Source organism: Gossypium arboreum, chromosome 12 (genome assembly GCF_025698485.1).
Source record: "Gossypium arboreum isolate Shixiya-1 chromosome 12, ASM2569848v2, whole genome shotgun sequence".
NCBI classification, from domain to species: Eukaryota; Viridiplantae; Streptophyta; class Magnoliopsida; order Malvales; family Malvaceae; genus Gossypium; species Gossypium arboreum.
This window is the reverse complement of record NC_069081.1, coordinates 106,381,999-106,404,663: the sequence shown is the minus strand read 5'-3', so window position 1 is coordinate 106,404,663 and position 22,665 is coordinate 106,381,999. Positions and strand designations below refer to the sequence as shown.

At 34.6% G+C, this 22,665-nt stretch overlaps 1 protein-coding gene across 1 annotated transcript; it reads right to left on the bottom strand.

Annotated features, from left to right (window-relative positions):
* Nucleotides 1-21,942: 21,942 nt before the first annotated feature.
* Nucleotides 21,943-22,423, bottom strand: LOC108482435 (small polypeptide DEVIL 4-like). The gene has a single exon (XM_017785567.2). It carries the CDS (start codon nucleotides 22,294-22,296, stop codon nucleotides 22,153-22,155), a length of 144 nt encoding a protein of 47 aa, XP_017641056.1. The 5' UTR covers nucleotides 22,297-22,423; the 3' UTR covers nucleotides 21,943-22,152.
* Between the last annotated feature and the right edge of the window lie 242 nt (nucleotides 22,424-22,665).

Sequence of the window (22,665 nt, the reverse complement as noted above, 5' to 3'; positions counted from 1 at the left end):
CTCACCTCTGCATGTCATGACTTCGCCATGGCCTTTCTCGATGTGGGGCATGGATGTGATTGGGCCAATTTCGCCAAAAGCTTCAAATGGGCATCGTTTCATCTTTGTGGTTATCGATTATTTCACCAAATAGGTAGAGGCCGCTTCATATGCTAATGTAACTAAATCGGCAGTTAGCAAGTTCCTGAAAAAAGAAATCATCTGTCGATATGGAATGCCAGAAAGGATCATATCTGACAACGCATTGAATTTGAACAACAGTACGATAACGAATGTCTGTAGGCAGTTCAAGATTAGACACCACAACTCGTCACCGTATAGCCCGAAGATGAACGGTGCGGTCGAAGCAGCCAATAAGAACATCAAGAAGATTGTAGGGAAAATGACTGAGACTTATAAAGACTGGCATGAGAAATTGTCATTCGCCCTCTATGCCTATTGAACGTCTGTCAGAACTTCCACCGGGGCAACGCCCTTCTCATTGGTCTATGGAATGGAGGCAGTTTTACCCATAGAGGTCGAGATTCCTTCCCTCAGAGTTTTGTCAGAGGTAAGGTTGGATGAAGCAGAATGGATCCAGTCCCGATACGATCGCTGAATTTGATTGAAGAAAAGAGGCTAAGGGCTATTCGTCATGGTCAGATGTACCAAAAGCGAATGATGCGAGCTTACAACAAAAAGGTTTGTCCCAGAGAATTCCACAAGGGAGACCTAGTATTGAAAAAGATTCTGCCCATACAAAAGGATTTCAGAGGAAAATGGATGCCTAATTGGGAAGAACCTTATGTGGTAAAGAAGGCCTTTTCTAGAGGAGCATTGATATTGGCCGAAATGGATGGCAAGGCTTTACTCAATCCCGTGAATTCGGATTCGGTTAAGAAATACTTCTCCTAAAAAAAAAGAGAGAGAGGCCAAGGTGAAAACTAGCAAAGAGTACCTTGAGACCAAAGAGATTTTGAATTGAAAACCCGTAAAAGGGCGATTCAAATATTGATCAAAGGTGGGGCATACGATACCTAAATTAACAAGGAAGAGAGATGTTACATCTTGAGGCATCTACGAGGGTACTCTAGATCACCTAAGTACATATTAAGCAAAAAGGGAGTCCTCAAGAAGTTCGTGCAAAGAAGCTCACACTGCGATATCTGGGGCGCTTATTCCCTTTTATTCATTTTTTATTCCAGCAATGTTTGTTGATTGTGATTAATCTATTCCCTCCAAATGTTGTTTCTGATAAATTTCAATTTTGTCATTGTTATGATCTTTTTCAAGCATTTTGCATTGAAATGATGATTAATGGACTAAAGCCATTTTCGCAAAAAGAGTTCTGCATATTACCCTGAAAGTTTCTAAATAGTACAAGAACCTGAAACAGGACTATTTTTTAGAACAAACCAAACTCAAAGATTGGAAGCATCTGAGAAGAAAGAGTTTAAATTGGGACTACCTCTTCGGGTTTTCTGTTCAAAATTTGAGCTGAACAAGAAGACAGGGTACCATTTCAGTGAAGGAACCTTGATGAACAAAGAACAATAGCAACCTAAACAGGGATTCACGCTCACAACATACTGCACTCATATATGCATAGATCATTCATAAGTGCATCTAATTAGGAACATTTGATTCATTTTGATCATAGCATCCTAATTCTTTGACATAAGCATAAATACATAGAACTGATTCTACAGGTCATGTCCCTAGAATCAATGAATTAACAGATCTTACCCCATAAGCAGTAGGGAAACAGATCGAAGACAATGAGCTTTAACCCCCTAAGCAGTAGGGTAACAAGCTGAAGTTCATAGATCTTATCACCCTAAGCAGTAGGGAAACAGATCGAAGATAATGAGCTTTAACCCCCTAAGCCGTAGGGTAACAAGCCAAATTTACAGACCTTAACCCCCTAGGTAGTAGGGTAATAGGCTGAAAATTACAGATCTTGTCTCCCTGAAGTTGCAGTGGAACAGATCGAATCTAGCGAATCTTATCTTCCTGAAGTTGCAGTGAAGCAGACTGAAGATTTACAGATCTTACCCCCTAAGCAGTAGGGAAACAGATCAAAGGCAACGAGCTTTAACCCCCTAAGTAGTAGGGTAACAAGCTGGAGTTTATAGATCTAATCACCCTAAGCAGTAGGGAAGTAGATCAGAAGATGGTGAATCTTGCCCTCCTGAAGTTGCAGTGAAGCAAATTCAAACCACCAAATTTTAACCCTCTAAGCAGTAGGGTAACAAGCCAAATTTACAGACCTTAAACCCCTAAGCAGTAGGGTAACAGGTTGAATTTACAGAACTAAACCCCTAAGCGGTTAGGAAACATATCAATGATGACAAGCTTTAACCCCCTAAGCAGTAGGGTAACAGGCTGAAAATCAAATGTCTTCTCCCTGAAACAACAGTGGAATTGATCCAAGCCACAGTAGATCCCCTTGAAGTTTCAGTAGAGTTAACTAAAGTCACAAGTCTTATTTCCCTGAAGATGCAGTGGATTAGAATGAAGCTACCTGGAGAAAAGGAGCACTAAACAAGTCCAGACATGGTGAGACAGGGCAAAATTGGTCTTTCTTAAGTCTTTACTCTGTTCTCGTTACACGACAACAAGCAAAGAGGGGCAGCTGTACAAGCCTAATTTTTGGCCCAAAACAAATAACCTACCCAAAACCCACTAACCCTTAAACAGAAGCCCAAACCCAACTAGCCCCAAGTTTAGGGTTTTAGAATCTGAAACCCTAAACCACTTGCCTCCACCGCCTCTGACTCCCACCGCTCCAGTTACGTCGACAGCGCAAATGGCCTCTGCTCCATCGCCCATTTTCCTGCAAAGAAAAGACAATGTAATATAAAAAAGGATTTGTAATAGCTATAAAAAGCCGAATCCAAAAACCATTTTTTTCGGCATTTTTTTGGTGAAATGAAAAACGATATTAAATCCTAAAATACAAAGCAAGGATAAAAACTCTAACAATATCAAAAAGCAAAGAAAACAGTCCAAACCAAGGAGCAAAGTTTAAATCTAAGGTGATGGCTTTTATTATTTTTGTTTTTTATTTCATTTTTTTTAATACATTAACAGACATTAATATGTATATATATGTACCATATATGCATATAACAGAGATAATATCCAAAAAAAGAAAAAAAAAAAAGAAAACTTACCTTTTCCGGCCACCGTGCATGGTGGCCAGCGGTGGCGCGTGGAGGCCCTCCTGGGCGGACTCTGGGACAATCCCAGAGAGAAAGGGAGAATTCTTCCCTTTTTTTTTTCCCTAAGCAGCAAAAATGAAGCATTAGAAAAAATTTTATAATGGTACCAAAACGGTACCATTTTGGCCCTCCCCCCAAGGCGCAAAACGGCGTCGTTTTGGGGTGGAGCGGGCCGACCCGAAGACCCGACCCGTATTACCCTGGGATTCACGTGTTTTGAAGCGGAGGGGTTATTTGCGCTTTTGGCCCCTCCGCTTTTTCATGACTTCAATTAAGTTTTATTTAATTTTAATCTGACCCTATAATTTATTTCGTTTTCAATTTAGTACCTATGCGAACGACGCTGTTTTAGGAGGTCAGGATATTTACTCCTTTAGGCCCTCCTGTTTGCTCGCGCGTTCGAATCAGTCCCTTTCCTCTTTATTAGTTTTTTTAAATCGGCCCCAAAACTTAATATTTGTTTCGAATTTGGTCCCTTTCTCAGATTTAATAACGGTTTCTATATTATTTTTACTCTTTATTATTTTAATATTATTCATTATTCTATTTTACTATTCTTGTATTATTATTTTAACATATTTTATTATTATTTAGACATTTTTAATTAATACTACATATATATATACTTTATATATATTCTTATAGTTATTTTATATATATTATTATTGTTGTTCCTAATATATGTTTTATGTATACATATTTAAATGCTCTATTATATACATTTTGTTATATCTATTTTTATCTCTATATTTATTATTAATATTAATATATATTTTATTATATATCTTTAACATATACACGTATACATTTATAAATTATTGTTATTATTAGTTTTGATATTATTGTTTTGTTAATACATTTGTGTCATATATACATACTTTTAATATATATTTATATATTATACTTCATAGTATGCCCATGTAAATTAATATTATATTGTGTATATCATTTTATTATAGTTCTATATATTGTAAATATCATATTATGTTTTTTCATGTATATTATGTATGTCATGTATATGTTTTAATATATTATGTGTATATTTGTTTCAGACGTTATGTATATATTATGTATATGCTTTTAAATATTATTATATATCTATTTTCAATATATATTTATGTAATGTTTTATTATTATTATTACCATTATTATTACTAATATGTATATACACTATGTAATTTTCATTATATTACGTATACATTTTTATACTACGCATATGCATCTTTTAATATTGTACCATTATTATCATATATATATATATATATATATATATATATATTTCTTTCATATATTTCTTATAACCTCTATTGTTACGTATATACCTTAACCCATATATGTATATACGTTTATATCATTACTATCGTTATCATTCTCATTTTATTTTTCCATTTTTATATCTATTTATTTATTTATTTGCTTGCGTGTTCGATTATTCCATTTTCCCCACGTACGTGTTTACATTTATATGATACTTAGCCTCGTTATTGTTTCATCTTTTATAACTGTTCATGTTATTGTTTTGACACTATCATCATATTATTATACGTGTTAATACCATAATTTGCTTTCATATTTTACTAAACCACATCATGTTTTTTTGATACCTTAAAATAATCCTTTCATAAAAGTGATATTCCGTATTTGGAAAATCGAGAAAATCGTGCCCTAACTTACTGGGTTTCGATTTTTCTCTTTCAACCTAAATCACGAAATATTCTTTTAAATCACAATACGAATTTTAAAAATGCTTATTTTCGGGGATACGAGGTGTGGTGCCCTAACTTACCGGGTATGACATTTTGTCACTTCGAAATAAGATTTTTCGCGAATAAAGGCGATATTTGGTGTTCGGAAATTCGAGGAAACGTACCCTAACACACTGGGTTTCGATTTTCCTCGTTCACCCTAACTAACCGAATATCTTTTAAACACGTTAATTTTAAATAAAAGCCAAGCTCGCTCTTGAAAATTCAAGATGTCGTGTCCTAACTCACTGGATGTGACATTTTATATTTTGAGACGAGAAGGTCTTTAACACTAGAGCATTTTCATAAAGAAGGATCGTATTTCAAAAGTCTTCAAAGTTTTCAATCTTCGATCGTAAGACATTAATTAATCAACTACATACCAATTTTGGGCGTATCGAGGGTACTAATCCTTCCTCGTGCGTAATCGACTCCCGAACTCATTTTCTGATTTTCGTATGTAACACCCCTAACCCGTATCCGTCGCCGGAGGGGTAAGGAATATTACCAAACAAGCATGAAAATTCATTTGACAATATTCAGGTAATTTCTGATAGCATACCTTTGAATTCGAATTGCGTTTATACAATAGGCAAAGCAATCTTCTCAATTTAAATAGTACATTAATTCATTCCTAAGTTTAATTCACATCAAAACGTTTAAAACATTAATTGATTATCATCCACACATACACATTAATTATGTGGAGCGTATATAAGAACTTAACAAGCCATTTTCGCATGGCTATATATATACATCGCCAAAAAGATATGTAATTAACATCAAAAGTCAATCCTATACATGCCATTATCAAGGTTCATTTACAAGAGTACCGAAAGGTTTAGATAGCGTGGACGACTTCGACTTTGGATCTCCCGAGTCCGATAGCTCACGAACAAAATCTATAAAACAGGGAATTAAGGCAAAAAGAGTAAGCATTTCGATGCTTAGTAAGTCTTAAGTAATGGAATCATTTATAACTAAAGCATAGCATTCATAAGGCTCATCATCTTTCTGACTAAATGTAGTCATGATTAAATATACCACTATTGTTCATACATGTCATCTTAAATTTTTCCTTAAACACGAATTCGTATCATGTAGATAATCTCTTTTTACCCAACTAACCTCATAATTAGGCCGAATACATCTAATTCGATTACAAGGCTAAATAAATGCAAATACGCAAAATCACATACTTATGTTACTTCACACTTCAACCCATACACTTACATGCTCATAGTCAATCTTAACTTAATTTCAATGTATATACGGTGCATACCTGATCATCTTAGGGTTGTAAGCACATCAATAGAAATTATTACGACAAGATTGCACATTTCCAACCCAATTGCCTTCGGGATTTAGCCCGGATATAACAACCAACACAAATGCCTTCGGGACTTAACCCGGATATAACAACCAGCACGAATGCACTACACTCTCAACATCATCAGCTATCACTCGATCGGGATCCATTACTATACAAAATAAAACATTTTTAATTGTCAGAAATCACCACACTATCATATTAACACATAATGGCATGTATAGCTAGACCCAAACGTTTTACGGTAGTCCTAGAATCGACTAAACCGTAGCTCTGATACCAATAAAATGTAACACCCCTAACCCGTATCCGTCGCCGGAGGGGTAAGGAATATTACCAAACAAGCACAAAAATTCATTTGACAATATTCAGGTAATTTCCGATAGCATACCTTTGAATTCGAATTGCATTTATACAGTAGGCAAAGCAATCTTCTCAATTTAAATAGTACATTAATTCATTCCTAAGTTTAATTCACATCAAAACGTTTAAAACATTAATCGATTATCATCCACACATACACATTAATTATGTGGAGCGCATATCATAACTTAACAAGCCATTTTCGCATGGCTATATATATACATCGCCAAAAAGATATGTAATTAACATCAAAACTCAATCCTATACATGCCATTATCAAGGTTCATTTACAAGAGTACCGAAAGGTTTAGATAGCGTGGATGACTTCGACTTTGGATCTCCCAAGTCCGATAGCTCACGAACAAAATCTATAAAACAGGGAATTAAGGCAAAAAGAGTAAGCATTTCGATGCTTAGTAAGTCTTAAGTAATGGAATCATTTATAACTAAAGCATAGCATTCATAAGGCTCATCATCTTTCTGACTAAATGTAGTCATGATTAAATATACCACTATTGTTCATACATGTCATCTTAAATTTTTCCTTATACACGAATTCGTATCATGTAGATAATCTATTTTTTACCCAACTAACCTCATAATTAGGCCGAATACATCTAATTCAATTACAAGGCTAAATAAATGCAAATACGCAAAATTACATACTTATGTTACTTCACACTTCAACCCATACACTTACATGCTCATAGTCAATCTTAACTTAATTTCAATGTATATACGGTGCATACTTGATCATCTTAGGGTTGTAAGCACATCAATAGAAATTATTACGACAAGATCGCACATTTCCAACCCAATTGCCTTCGGGATTTAGCCCGGATATAACAACCAGCACGAATGCCTTCGGGACTTAACCCGGATATAACAACCAGCACGAATGCCTTTGGGACTTAACCAGGATATAACAACCATCACGAATGCCTTCGGGACTTAACCCAGATATAATCCTCAATTGTCATGCACAAAATATATTTATATTATAAATCATTAACAATTCATTTACATTATTAGATCACAAGCACAACATGATTATCCATCATTCCATTTTCGGCTCAATAGCTCATACAAATAACACGATTCCGTTTCGCTACTCTACAGAATTTTCTATAACCATTCGACTACAAGCCGATGCAATACCTATTTATTTCAATATGTAAATCAAGAGAAACCATTAAGTCACAATTTATTTATTATGCTATATATATAAATATATAACATTGTTTAATCAAATCATAAGCTAAGTTCCATTACTCAAAGACTTACCTCGAGTATATTTGAATAGTTATGGATAGGCTACTCGATTGCTTTCTCCTTTCCTTTATCTGATTTCGATCCCCTTAGCTCTTGAGCTTAAATTCAAAAATAATTTATTTAATTATTTTTCAATTGAGCAATTCAATTTAATACATGTGTATTGTACAATTAAAGTACAAATAACCTTATTCACTATTATTTTAACATCATGCCTATGCTCCACTCATTACAACCGAACATGTTACTATATGATCACCTTGCATTATCGATTTTCTTAAATAACATGATCATATATATATATTTAATACTACGTCAAAACAAAACATAACATATGGCTAAACAAGCATTCGTACATGAACCATTAGTCAACTTTACCAAATGGACGATATGCTTAAGATATCATATAGAAATATCCAAATTCTTTTCTCATCAACTCGACCAACTAAGTAAATGTTATGACACATTATAAAATAACCTTACGGCCCCAAAGTAAGATCAATAATAAGTCATAACCTAATCACATCCCTCGGTCATATTTTCTTCACCTAAACCGAACTAGCAAGCACATATAGTCCTTGGCTGAATGTCATTTCGCACAAGTCATTAAGAATTTTATCATTTATCACCCTAGATATTATTAGCTAAGTAGATCAATTGTACATATATACTGCCAAAACCGTACGTAATAATTTTACTTATACATAACATTACCCAAATTATTTAAAATCATACTAACCAAAAATATCATGTACCATGCTGAACCTTTAGGAAATCAAGCACCTAATTTATCCATTTCAAAACACCTAATCGGCATTTGTTCAAGACATTAAGCAAAGTCTATGTCCAGCTATTACACACATGAGTATTAGAAGTTATAGTTTTTAACAAGATCAACTTTTTTCATCAACAATTTCTTCATCAAAACTTAAAGATAAAAATTAAATTCCTTCCTTATCTACCATAACCGAATGTTCAATTCAACCATCCAAATTCAAAGTTTTGGCATGGGCTAAGTAAGTAGCATGATGAGTAACCTAAAACAAACTGAAATTTCAAAAATCTGACTTGATTTACTAACCTTCCTTAGGTTTCAAATGGCCGAATGTTTGCTCCCCTTTTTCTCCCTTTTAGTTCGGCTAAGAAGAACAAAGTTGAGACTTTGTTTTCTTCACCATTCTTTCTATTATTATTTTCATTTTATTCATCTATATTATAAAATATAAAGCCATTAACTAATAATTAATACATATTTTTATATATCACTTCATCATGGCCGGCCACTACTTGTCACAAATGGATATTTGACATGCAAACCCATCCTTTTTCTAACATGCATTATTAAACCACTTTGAAATTAACCTATCATCTTTCACATTTATTTCACATGACTCTTATTTAATAAATTTCACATACAAATGATAAAATTAAAGCATGAAACTTTCACACATGCCTTTTTACATACAATAAGCACAAAATTTAACGGTTAATATTTTTTTACGACTCGGTTTTGTGGTCCCGAAACCACTTTCTGACTAAGGTCAAATTAGGGCTGTCACAATTCTCCCCCACTTAAGAAATTTTCGTCCCCGAAAATCTTACCAGTAAATAGATTTGGGTATCGTTCTTTCATAGTGTTCTCAGGTTCCCAAGTAGCTTCTTCAATCCCGTGCTTGAGCCATAACACCTTTACTAACGAAACCGTTTTATTTCGCAACTCTTTCACCTCGCGAGCTAGGATACGAATCGGTTCTTTTTCATAACTTAAATCATATTGTATTTCAACCTCTGATGGATTAATTATGTGCGAGGGATCAGATCTATAACGTCGAAGCATCGAGACATGAAAAACATTGTGAATCTTTTCAAGTTCTGGGGGCAAAATCAATCTGTATGCGACTGGTCCAATTCGTTCAGATATTTCATATGGCTCGATGAACCTCGGACTCAATTTGCCCTTACGGCCAAATCTGAGCACCTTTTTCCAATGTGTAACTTTAAGAAACACTTTGTCTCCAACCTGATATTCAATGTCTCTTCGTTTTAAATCTGCATACCACTTTTGATGATCTGAAGCTGCTTTCAAACTTTCATGAATTACTTTTACTTTCTGCTCAGCATCTATAGTCAAATCAACCCCGAAAATTTTACTTTCACTAAGCTCACCAAAACAACGATTGTACTGAGATTTACGACCGCATAACGCCTCGTAAGGTGCCATCTTAATGCTTGATTGAAAACTATTGTTGTATGCGAATTCAACCAAAGGTAAATATCGTTCCCATGAACCACTAAACTCAAGGATGCAACATCTCAACATATCCTCGAGTATCAGAATTATCCGCTCGGATTGACCATCAGTCTGGGGGTACCCAAAGCTTCTTGCAATTTCTTCTAAAATCGTGATGTGAATCTCGGATCTCTATCCGACACAATAGAAATAGGTACCCCATGTAACCTTACGATCTGAGAAATGTACAATTCAGCTAGTTTGTCCAGTGAATAATCTGTACGTACAAGAATAAAATGAGCCGACTTTGTCAATCTATCAACAACGACCCAAATCGCATCTTTCTTACTTGGCGATAATAGCAACCCAGATACAAAATCCATCGTAATTCGATCCCATTTCCATTCAGGTATCAAGATTGGCTGAAGTAACCCCGAAGGCACTTGGTGTTCTGCTTTCACTTGTTGACATATCAAACACTTCAAACAAAATCGAAATGTCTCGTTTCATACTAGGCCACCAAAGCGACGTTTGGATCATTGTACATTTTCGTACTCCCCGGGTGAACTGACATTCGGCTACTATAAGCCTCGCTCAAAATTACTGAAATAAGTTCCGACTTTCTTGGAATATACAATCGACTTCTGAACCTCAGGCAATCATTGTCATCGATTTGAAACTCTAATTCAACATTTGAGACACATTCGGTTCGTTTAATAACCAATTCTTCATCAACTTTCTGAGCTTCACGAATTTGATGAATCAATAATGGTTTAGCCTTTAATTCTGCTACTAACACATTATCGGATGACATAGACAGATGTACGTTCATCGCTCGCAAAGTAAACAGTGATTTACGACTTAAAGCATCGGCAACCACGTTAGCCTTTCCCGGGTGATAATCAATGACAAGCTCGTAGTCTTTCAACAACTCAAGCCAACGTCTTTGTCGTAGATTCAAATCTCTTTGAGTCATCAAATATTTGAGGCTTTTGTGATCCGAATACACATGACACTTCTCTCCAAACAAGTAATGTTGCTAGATTTTTAAAGCGAATACGATGGCAGCTAATTCGAGATCATGGGTCAGATAGTTTTTCTCATGTGGCTTTAATTGCCTCGACGCGTAAGCTACAACTCGACCTTCTTGCATCAACACACAACCCAGCTCAAGTAAGGATGTATCACTGTAAATGACAAACTCTTTACCGGATTCGGGCTGCACTAGCACTGGAGCTTCATTCAGATAGGTTTTTAGTTGGTCGAAACTTTTCTGACCATTTTAACTTAACATCTTTCTGAAGTAGCTTTGTTATTGGTGTAGCTATCATCGAAAAACCTTTTACAAACCGTTTGTAGTAACCGGCAAGTCCTAAAAAGCTCCGAACTTCAGTAACATTTCTAGGAGGCTTCCAATCAAGTATGGCTGATATTTTACTCGGATCAACACGAATACCCGATGCGGATACTACATGCCCCAAAAAGCTAACTTCTCTCAACCAGAACTCATATTTACTGAACTTAGCATATAGCTACTTGTCACGTAAAATTTACAACACTAATCTCAGGTGCTCGGCATGTTCGGTTTCATCTCGCGAATAGATCAAAATGTTGTCTATAAACACAACTACAAACCGGTCCAAATACTGTCTGAAGATCCGATTCATTAAGTCCATAAATACCGCAGGGGCATTAGTGAGCCCAAATGGCATCACTAAGAACTCGTAATGACCGTATCTCATTCTGAAAGCAGTTTTGTGCACATCTGAGTCTCGAACTCGCAACTGATAATAACCCGATCTCAATTCTATCTTTAAAAACACTGAGGCTCCCTTCAGCTGATCAAACAAATCATCAATACATGGTAACAGATATTTATTCTTTATGGTCACTTTATTCAATTGACGATAGTCGATGCACATTCTCATGGTTCTGTCTTTCTTTTTCACAAACAATACTAGTGCACCTCATGGTGAAAAATTCGGTCGGGCGAAACCTCTATCCGTCAACTCTTTCAACTGAGCTTTCAATTCCTTTAATTCAGTTGGTGCCATACGATACGGAGCTATTGAAATCTATGTAGTCCTAGATACAAGTTCAATGCCAAACTCTACTTCCCGAACAGGTGGCAACCCCGGTAATTCTTCAGGAAAAACATCCGGATATTCACAAACCACTGGCACTAATTCAAGCTTCTTTTCTAATTCCTTACTATCAAGTACGTACGCAAGATACGCTTCACACCCCTTTCTTACATATTTTTGAGCCGACATCGAGGATATTATTATTGCTGACAATCCGTTCAAATCAGTAGACTCAACTCGGATTACTTCCTTATTTGTACATCTCAAATCAATGGTCTTACTTTTGCAATTCACCACTACATCATGTACAGTCAACCAATCCATACCGAAGATAACATCAAATTCATCAAACGGTAAAAGCATCAAATCAGCCGGAAAACAGGAACCTCAGATTATTAAGGGGCATTTCTTACACACCTTATCGACAAGCACATATTGACCCAAGGGATTTGACACCCTAACAATGAATTCAGTAGACTCAACAGGTAAAGTCTTACTGGATGCAAAAGTCTCACATATATAAGAATGAGTAGAACCAGGGTCAATCAAAGCAATCACATCAGTATCAAAGAGAGTGAAAGTACCGGTAATAACATCAGGCGAAGAAGCATCCTCGCGTGCACGTATAGCATAAGCTCTAGCAGGAGCACGAGCCTCAGATCTGGTCGTAGCATCTCTAGACCCTCTCTGACCGCTACTAGCATTCCCCGCATTCCTCAATGGTCTACCTCGAGCTATAGTAGTACCCAGTTTCCCACTCTGATTCACATTTTGTTCTGACAACTTTGGGCAGTCTTTGATGAAATGATCGGGTGATCCGCATCTATAACAAGAATGATCATGAAATCTACAACTCCCCGAATGCCATTTTCCACAAAATCTGCACTCGATCCTATCTCTTTGATCATTTCCAACATTGGCAACTGAGGTGACTCGCATACTCATAGGAGGTCGATCACGGTCTCGTCTGGAAAAACCTGTAATGTTCTTAGATCGACCAAAATCATCTCGAAATTTCTTCGATGATTGCTGAAAAGGCTTTCTCGAAGATCTTTTATGAAACTCTCTAGTTCCAACATCAGCTTTCCTTTTTTCATTACTAAGCTCCTCGGCTTTGCAAGCTCGCTCAACTAGTACCACGAACTCTCTGATTTCAAGAATACCAACAAACATTTTAATATCTTTATTTAACCCGTCTTCAAAGCATTTACACATAATAGCCTCAGACGATACACATTCCCGAGCATATCTGCTAAATCGGACGAACTTCCGTTCATATTCAGTAACTGACATGGAACCTTGTTTAAGTTTAAGAAATTCTTTCCGCTTCTGATCGATGAACCTCTGACTAATATATTTTTTTTCGAAATTCAATTTGGAAGAACTCCCACGTCACCCGCTCTCTGGGTACAACAGACACCAATGTATTCCACCAATAATAGGCGGAATCACGTAGCAAAGATATAGCACACTTTAGGCATTCATCGGGTTTGCAAAATAATTCATCAAGTACTCGAATAGTATTGTCCAACCAAAATTCAGCTTGCTCGGCATCATCACAGTCTGTAGCTTTAAATTCAAGAGCCGTGCTTTGAATTCATCAACAGGGGCTTGTTCAACCTCATCTGATCAATTACAGGAGGTATCGTGGGTGCAGGGGTGTATTTGTTGGAAATGGGGGTTGTGGAGCAGCCGCATTAGTTCGAATGTATTGGTTAAACCAATCATTCATCACGTTATAAAAGGCTTGTCTAGCCTCGTCATTTTGATTGCTCGCTATAGGTAGAGAGTCTATTGGCGTGATCTCGTGTACAGGAGCAGGCACTACACTCTCAACATCATCAGCTATCACTCGATCGGGATCCATTACTATACAAAATAAAACATTTTTAATTGTCAGAAATCACCACACTATCGTATTAACACATAATGGCATGTATAGCTAGACCCAAATGTTTTACGGTAATCCTAGAATCGACTAAACCGTAGCTCTGATACCAATAAAATGTAACACCCCTAACCCGTATCCGTCGCCGGGGGGGTAAGGAATATTACCAAACAAGCACGAAAATTCATTTGACAATATTCAGGTAATTTTCGATAGCATACCTTTGAATTCGAATTGCATTTATACAATAGGCAAAGCAATCTTCTCAATTTAAATAGTATATTAATTCATTCCTAAGTTTAATTCACATCAAAACGTTTAAAACATTAATCGATTATCATCCACACATACACATTAATTATGTGGAGCGCATATAATAACTTAACAAGCCATTTTCACATGGCTATATATACATACATCGCCAAAAAGATACGTAATTAACATCAAAAGTCAATCTTATACATGCTATTATCAAGGTTCATTTACAAGAGTACCGAAAGGTTTAGATAGCGTGGACGACTTCAACTTTGGATCTCCCGAGTCCGATAGCTCACGAACAAAATCTATAAAATAGGGAATTAAGGCAAAAAGAGTAAGCATTTCGATGCTTAGTAAGTCTTAAGTAATGAAATCATTTATAACTAAAGCATAGCATTCATAAGGCTCATCATCTTTCTGACTAAATGTAGTCATGATTAAATATACCACTATTGTTCATACATGTCATCTTAAATTTTTCCTTAAACACAAATTCGTATCATGTAGATAATCTCTTTTTTACCCAACTAACCTCATAATTAGGCCGAATACATATAATTCGATTACAAGGCTAAATAAATGCAAATACGCAAAATCACATACTTATGTTACTTCACACTTCAACCCATACACTTACATGCTCATAGTCAATCTTAACTTAATTTCAATATATATACGGTGCATACCTGATCATCTTAGGGTTGTAAGCACATCAATAGAAATTATTACGACAAGATTGCACATTTCCAACCCAATTGCCTTCGAGATTTAGCCCGGATATAACAACCAGCACAAATGCCTTCGGGACTTAACCCGGATATAACAACCAGCACGAATGCCTTCGGGACTTAACCCGGATATAACAACCAGCACGAATGCCTTCGGGACTTAACCCTGATATAACAACCAGCACGAATGCCTTCGAGACTTAACCCGGATATAACAACCAGCACGAATGCCTTCGGGACTTAACCCGGATATAATCCTCAATTGTCATGCACAAAATATATTTATATTATAAATCATTAACAATTCATTTACATTATTAGATCACAAACACAACATTATTATCCATCATTCCATTTTCGGCTCAATAGCTCATACAAATAACACGATTCCGTTTCGCTACTCTACAGAATTTTCTATAACCATTCGACTACAAGCCGATGCACTACCTATTTATTTCAATATGTAAATCAAGAGAAACCATTAAGTCACAATTTATTTATTATGCTATATACATAAATATATAACATTGTTTAATCAAATCATAAGCTAAGTTCCATTACTCAAAGACTTACCTCGAGTATATTTGAACAGTTACGGATAGGCTACTCGATTACTTTCTCCTTTCCTTTATCTGATTTCGATCCCCTTGGCTCTTGAGCTTAAATTCAAAAATAATTTATTTAATTATTTTTCAATTGAGCAATTCAATTTAATACATGTGTATTGTACAATTAAAGTACAAATAACCTTATTCACTATTATTTTAACATCATGCCTATGCTCCACTCATTACAACCGAACATGTTACTAGATGATCACCTTGCATTATCGATTTTCTTAAATAAAATGATCATATATATATTTAATACTACATCAAAACAAAACATAACATATGGCTAAACAAGCATTCGTACATGAACCATTAGTCAATTACCAAATGGACGATATGCTTAAGATATCATATAGAAATATCCAAATTCTTTTCTCATCAACTCGACCAACTAAGTAAATGTTATGACACATTATAAAATAACCTTACGGCCCCAAAGTAAGATCAATAATAAGTCACAACCTAATCACATCCCTCGGTCATATTTTCTTCACCTAAACCGAATTAGCAAGCATATATAGTCCTTGGCCGAATGTCATTTCGCACAAGTCATTAAGAATTTTATCATTTATCACCCTAGATATTATTAGCTAAGTAGATCAATTGTACATATATACTGCCAAAACCGTACCTAATAATTTTACTTATACATAACATTACCCAAATTATTCAAAATCGTACTAACCAAAAATATCATGTACCATGCCGAACCTTTAGGAAATCAAGCACCTAATTTATCCATTTCAAAACACCTAATCGGCATTTGTTCAAGACATTAAGCAAAGTATATGTTCGGCTATTACACATATGAGTATTAGAAGTTATAGTTTTTAACAAGATCAACTTCTTTCATCAACAATTTCTTCATCAAAACTTAAAGATAAAAATCAAATTCCTTCCTTATCTACCATAACCGAATGTTCAATTCAACCATCCAAATTCAAAGTTTTGGCATGGGCTAAGTAAGTAGCATGATGAGTAACCTAAAACAAACTAAAATTTCAAAAATCTGACTTGATTTACTAACCTTCCTTAGGTTTCAAATGGCCGAATGTTTGCTCCCCTTTTTCTCGCTTTTGGTTCGGCTAAGAAGAACAAAGTTGAGACTTTGTTTTCTTCACCATTCTTTCTATTATTATTTTCATTTTATTCATCTATATTATAAAATATAAAGCCATTAACTAATAATTAATACATATTTTATATATCACTTCATCATGGCGGCCACTACTTGTCAAAAATGGATATTTGACATGCAAACCCATCCTTTTCTAACATGCATTATTAAACCACTTTGAAATTAACCTATCATCTTTCACATTTATTTCACATAAGTCCTATTTAATAAATTTCACATACAAATGATAAAATTAAAGCATAAAACTTTCACACATGCCTTTTTACATACAATAAGCACAAAATTTAACGGTTAATATTTTTTTACGACTTGGTTTTGTGGTCCCGAAACCACTTTCCGACTAAGGTCAAATTAGGGCTGTCACATCGTAGACCCAAAATTATCATTTTAGTAAATCTTAACTTTTATTAAAATGGTTAATTTAAAGGTGACCCGATCACACCTCATCAAAAAGGATTGGTGACGACTCCCATTTTTCGTTTTTGTTTTCAAATCCAAGTCGATCCCCTTTTTTCAAAAAATGGTTACGACAATACGCATTGGGTTCCTTAATTTTTTCTAGGTATCAATTTAGTCTTATAAGGTATTTCCATTTTCAAAAATTGTAGAAGTCTCATATCGGGTAATTTGATCGAAAGAGGTTAGGTTTTCTATTCATCTACCGTGGTTGTTGCCTCCATTTTGAATCGACTAATTTCCTTCCAAGGCAGTCGGTTTAGTAATCCAATCATTGTTGCCATAACTCTATTCTTTAGCTTCAATTTAGGCTACCGCTTTGTTGCCAATTGCCCTGTTGTTCCTGTCCAAAGTTGTTGTTAGCCTCAAAATTTTATTGTTGCACCTTCAAATCTAATCTAATTACTTCACATAGTTTGTTTCAAGTATTAATTATTAATTTTTATACTTAATTATTGTCAATTGGTCTTCAAAGGTGTTGTACTTAATTTGCTCATCTTTTTTTTCTTATTGGTGTTTTTGAATCTGATAAATTAAAGTGAATAAGAGTTTTTTTTTTGAAGCCATCATAACGCAAAGAAGAATTTATAAATTTTTTAAAAAAAAATTGAAAGAAAATATCGAGACACTTCTTGAATTAATAATAATAACAAACCACACCAAATTCAAATACACTTGTTTATCTACACAATCTTTAAAGGCAAGTAAAATTAACAAAACAATAAATAAATCATACCCAATAAAGAGAATGAATATAAAAACTGTCTCGATAAGAGTAGAAAAAATGATCAAACCACAGAAAAAAATCTTTCTATCTTCTCCTTTGTATATCAGTCATCCAAATTCAAAACTCATATATCAATAATACATCAAATACAACCTCTTTTTTTTTTTTATCTTATTTGTGCTATTAATTAAAGCTAAATTAATTGTAGTTGGAAAACAAATAAATATATGGTTAGGAAAAAACTTAAATACTGCACCAACTAGTGAAATTTCATGTAAAACTCATATAATAAAACAAAATTAATATGTATACTTGTTTGCCCCACTTGGAAGAAAACCGACGATCCATTTTACCTTGAGTAGACATGCGAAAATCATGCAAAAAATACGAATATATGCATTTCAAAATTTTTCTCAACCTTTGTCAATGAAATCAACTTCAATACGACAATTATAAGACGTGTATTTTTATTTTTAATTATAAGAGGGCAAAGCCCTAAAATTCGTAAACAATTTACCTACGAATAAAACGATTTTAAACATAGTTAATTGAAATTAGACAGTTAAATTAAAAATCGATTAATATATTGAATTTAATTCACGATTTTTTTGAATTAGTTAAATTGAATTAAAGAAAATAATAATTGAGTCAACAATTAAAGTTAAATTTTATAATTTTTATTAATTTTTGTTTTTATAAAATTTCAACAATTCATTTATTTAAAATTAAATTGATATTTGAGGGTAAATTTGAAAAAAGGAAAATTTTAAAAATAATTAGGGATTTGAGTTTATTTTTTAATATTTATGAAAATAAATAGATTTTGGGAGAGAAATAGAAAGCACTTCTTGTGGGACACGTTTTTTGTTCTAAAAAATTGTTTTGTTGTTGTGTTGGGTGTTGAAAATTTGGGGAGATAATTTTTTTTATGTTCGTGTTAGAGGTAGACATTATGATAGTTTTAAAGTATATTTGAGTTCACGGTAATGCGATAACATTTGGAGACCCACATATTTCATTTGTCATGTGGGGATGTAACGATTACCTTAGAAGCCCATTGCATTGCAATGCAGGCTCCCAATTCATGGTGGTTATACAGTTACGAGTTGAAATATAACTAAGGCTTTCAGTTGACAGTGGTTATGCGATCACGAGTTGAAGTATAATTCGCGCCCCTAGTTGACAGTGGTTGTAACACCCCTAACTCGTCTCCATCGCTGGATTAGGGTTACAAAGTATTACAGTACAATTAGAAACGTTTAATTTCAAACAGAAACAATCATTCAAATATAATAATAACATTCAAAAAAACATTTTATTTAAAGTAAAAATACACTTATGAGCCTTAAACCGAGCCCTAAAAATGTTCAGGGATCATTTTGAAGCAAAACAGGAAATTTTAAAAAAAATTAAAAAAATAAAAATAGGGGTCACACGGCCATAAAATACAATAATCAAATTTTTCATTGCTTCTATATTTTGGTAAATTGTAAATATTGATATATTATTAATGCAGTTAAATTGTGTATGTAAGTCTCAAAATTTGATTTTCGGTCTAATTATATAAACATAAAAATGATAAAATTAATAATGTTAGCATAAGCAAAATTATCATTATAAAAGTCAATTAAAATCAAATAAATTATGAAATATAAAATTAAAACAACAATATTTTGAGAAAAATAAAATGAAAATTTGAGAATTAAATAGTTGAGAGAATTGAGAGATTAGATTTGAACGCAAAAGAAAGAAAATGGCTTGGATTTATATATATAGCAAATAAACTAGTCAGTTTTAGATGTTAGAAAAAAAATTTCCGTTGAAAAATTTAGAAAAAAGTTTTTCGTTGAAAAAATATACCATTGGATGCTAAATACGTTTTCAATTGAGGTGACAACAAGGACACTGAAAACGTGTCTTACAATGCGCGATCACCACCACCTCAACTAAAAACACATCTTACATAATGCGCTTTTAGTTTTCTTCTCTAAAATCAATCTATTTTTTTAAATATAATAAAAATTGACTCATTTTCCTCATTATCTTTCAAAATTGGTATATTCTGCTAATTTACTTGGCAATTAACTCAATCAAAATAATAATAATAAAAGGTGATTTAACCGATCTAACTATCCATCCAATTCAAAAAATAAACGGAAAAAATAATAAAATGAGGGGAAAGCGGGGACCCCAATGCTATGATATATTTAATATTCTTGTAGGTTGAAAAGGATTGAGACACCCATGTGTGGTGGTGGGGTTTGTGGATAAGGAGGCGCACGTGGGCTTATGTCTTTTGACCACATTTCACCCCAATCCATTAGGCTTTTTGTCCTCCCCTCTCTCTAGGCCCTATACCTAATTACTTCTTATATAGTATTAATAATAAGAAGAAGTTAGTAGTGAGTGGCAGTTGAGTTTGAAAAAAGTGGCACCTTGACCGTCCTAATCTCATCTTAGATGTGGCCGACAATAGAATATTAAAGCTTTGCTGCCTATGTGTTGCTGCTGCTCACTGCTGTGCTGACTCCTCACCACCAAATTCTTTAACTTCTCTTCCCTTTTTTACCTCTTCACTTTCACCCACCCATCCGCATCCCACGTTTTATAAAAGACAAAACGGTGAGGGAGGACCGTCTCTACCCTTGGGATGCCATTGGCGCACGTGAATGTGGGTTCTGAGTTGTGATCCAATAATTCACCTGCCCCCCCAACTCACCCCTTTCTCCATGCTTTTATTTTCAACTTACCATTAAATTGTTTAGTAGAGTTTATTAATCAAGTATTAACTTTAGAGATTGAAACATGGGCTTATGGTGTTTTGTCCAAGACAAGAAAAATTAAAACAAGGACGATGGGGACCTCTTTTAACTAATTTAGTTAGTTTATAATATTTATAACCTTAGCTTACCACTAAGCTTGTTATATGTTTATTGATAAAATATGGTCCTGGTTTTTGGGAAGGGAGTGTAAAGAATGAAAATAATTGCAGAATTAAACTAGTTTGCAATGCATTCTACCATCATTAGTTTTAGTATCAGGTAGTCATGAATCATGATCCCATAAACAGGGATCTAATCAAATATCTGCAACTCGTACCCATTTTTAGTTGCTTGTTTGTTTCCTACTTTATTACTCCGGCCCCTCCCCCTAAAATGCTACCTACATGGGACTGGTCAAAACTTTCATCATGTTCTATAGAATAGTTTTGGGACTAAGATACAAGATGATAAAACAAAACCCACTTTTTTTTTCTTTTAACTCCTTTGATTTGTAATTTTCACTTATTACAACCATCATCCTAATTCCTAACTCAAACAATTTCAAATAAAACCCATAACAAAGAGTATGCTTATTTGCCAATTGAAGTGAGTAAAATTACAACCAATCATCCTTGCTCAAGTTGTTTGGCGTTTCCATTTGTATGCATTAAACTTGTGCAACTAACCCCCGAGTCAAAACAACTTGGAGCAGATCATGAAAAGCCAATCCAAAAAGAATTGGCAAGTTGGGCAAAAGCTCTGGGGAATATCCTCCTCATGAATTTGTCCTCTAATGAAACTCATGAAGGTTGACTGCAACTCTTTTCCCAAAGCAACATATATTTTGAGTTGCATTCCAATTTTGAAATCCTCGATAGCTTAGGAATCCCTAATTCTACTTCATTTTATCCAAAAGAAAAAAAGGATGGGAGTTGCTGACTCTCAATCAATCTTCACATCACCAAATAGTAAGGAAAACATCATGGTCCAAGCATAACTAAAAGTGAATAATTCAATGAGAAATTGTTGGAATATAGTAGCACTCAAAGTTAGGGTCACCTAATGATGTTGTTTATGGTAAGCCGGTAAACATATAAAGTAATTCATGGCACAGAAAGCAGATGTTAAAGAATAAACGCCCATATAATTTGTTAAGTAATTAACTAATATCAAAGCTTTAATTCAAGCTATCTAATTTACATCTAGGCCATAAGACCAATGCATACAAAAAAATTTCTTAACTCTCCGATAACATCCGCCGACCACTGCCAGTATTTACACTCCACCAAATGAAGAAGAAAAGAAGAGGAGCCCCCAAGATCCTCCATGATCATTAGCATGGCTAGGAGTAGGAGTTTCAATCATGCCAGCAAAGGAGCATAATAACGCATCTTCGTATAATATAAAGCTTAGCCCTTTGCTCTCGGAGAACCCCTCCAAGGCCTCTGCTTGATAGCCTTCTCTTTGAGGCCCCCATGGTAGCAGAACTGCTCATCTTCATCTTTACCTCGTACGTGGTGTTGAAGAGTTTTGGTGATTAATATGAATGGAGAGAAAATACTAAAAGAGAGCAAGTGTGGGTGATGGAAGTGAAAGCGCAATGTTGGATGAGGGGTTTCTTATAGGAAGGAAGAAGAGGGGGGGTTGTGGTCCTGGCTTAACATTGGTCTAGTAAAGACCCAACGATGGGCATGAAAGGGCAGCGTGCAGTGCCCCCCCTAACACACAGGACAACTCCTATTGGACCCTATTGGACCCTACCGGTTCCCTTTCGCGCCATACTCCAATATTATAATATCAATATCCAAATGTAGTTTATTGTTAAACTACTTAATTTAACTAATCACATCTTTATCTTCAAAAAAAGAAA

Coding starts and splice junctions, on each gene's coding strand:
- LOC108482435 (XM_017785567.2), bottom strand. CDS start 22,296: ATGAAGATGAGCAGTTCTGCTACCATGGGGGCCTCAAAGAGAAGGCTA.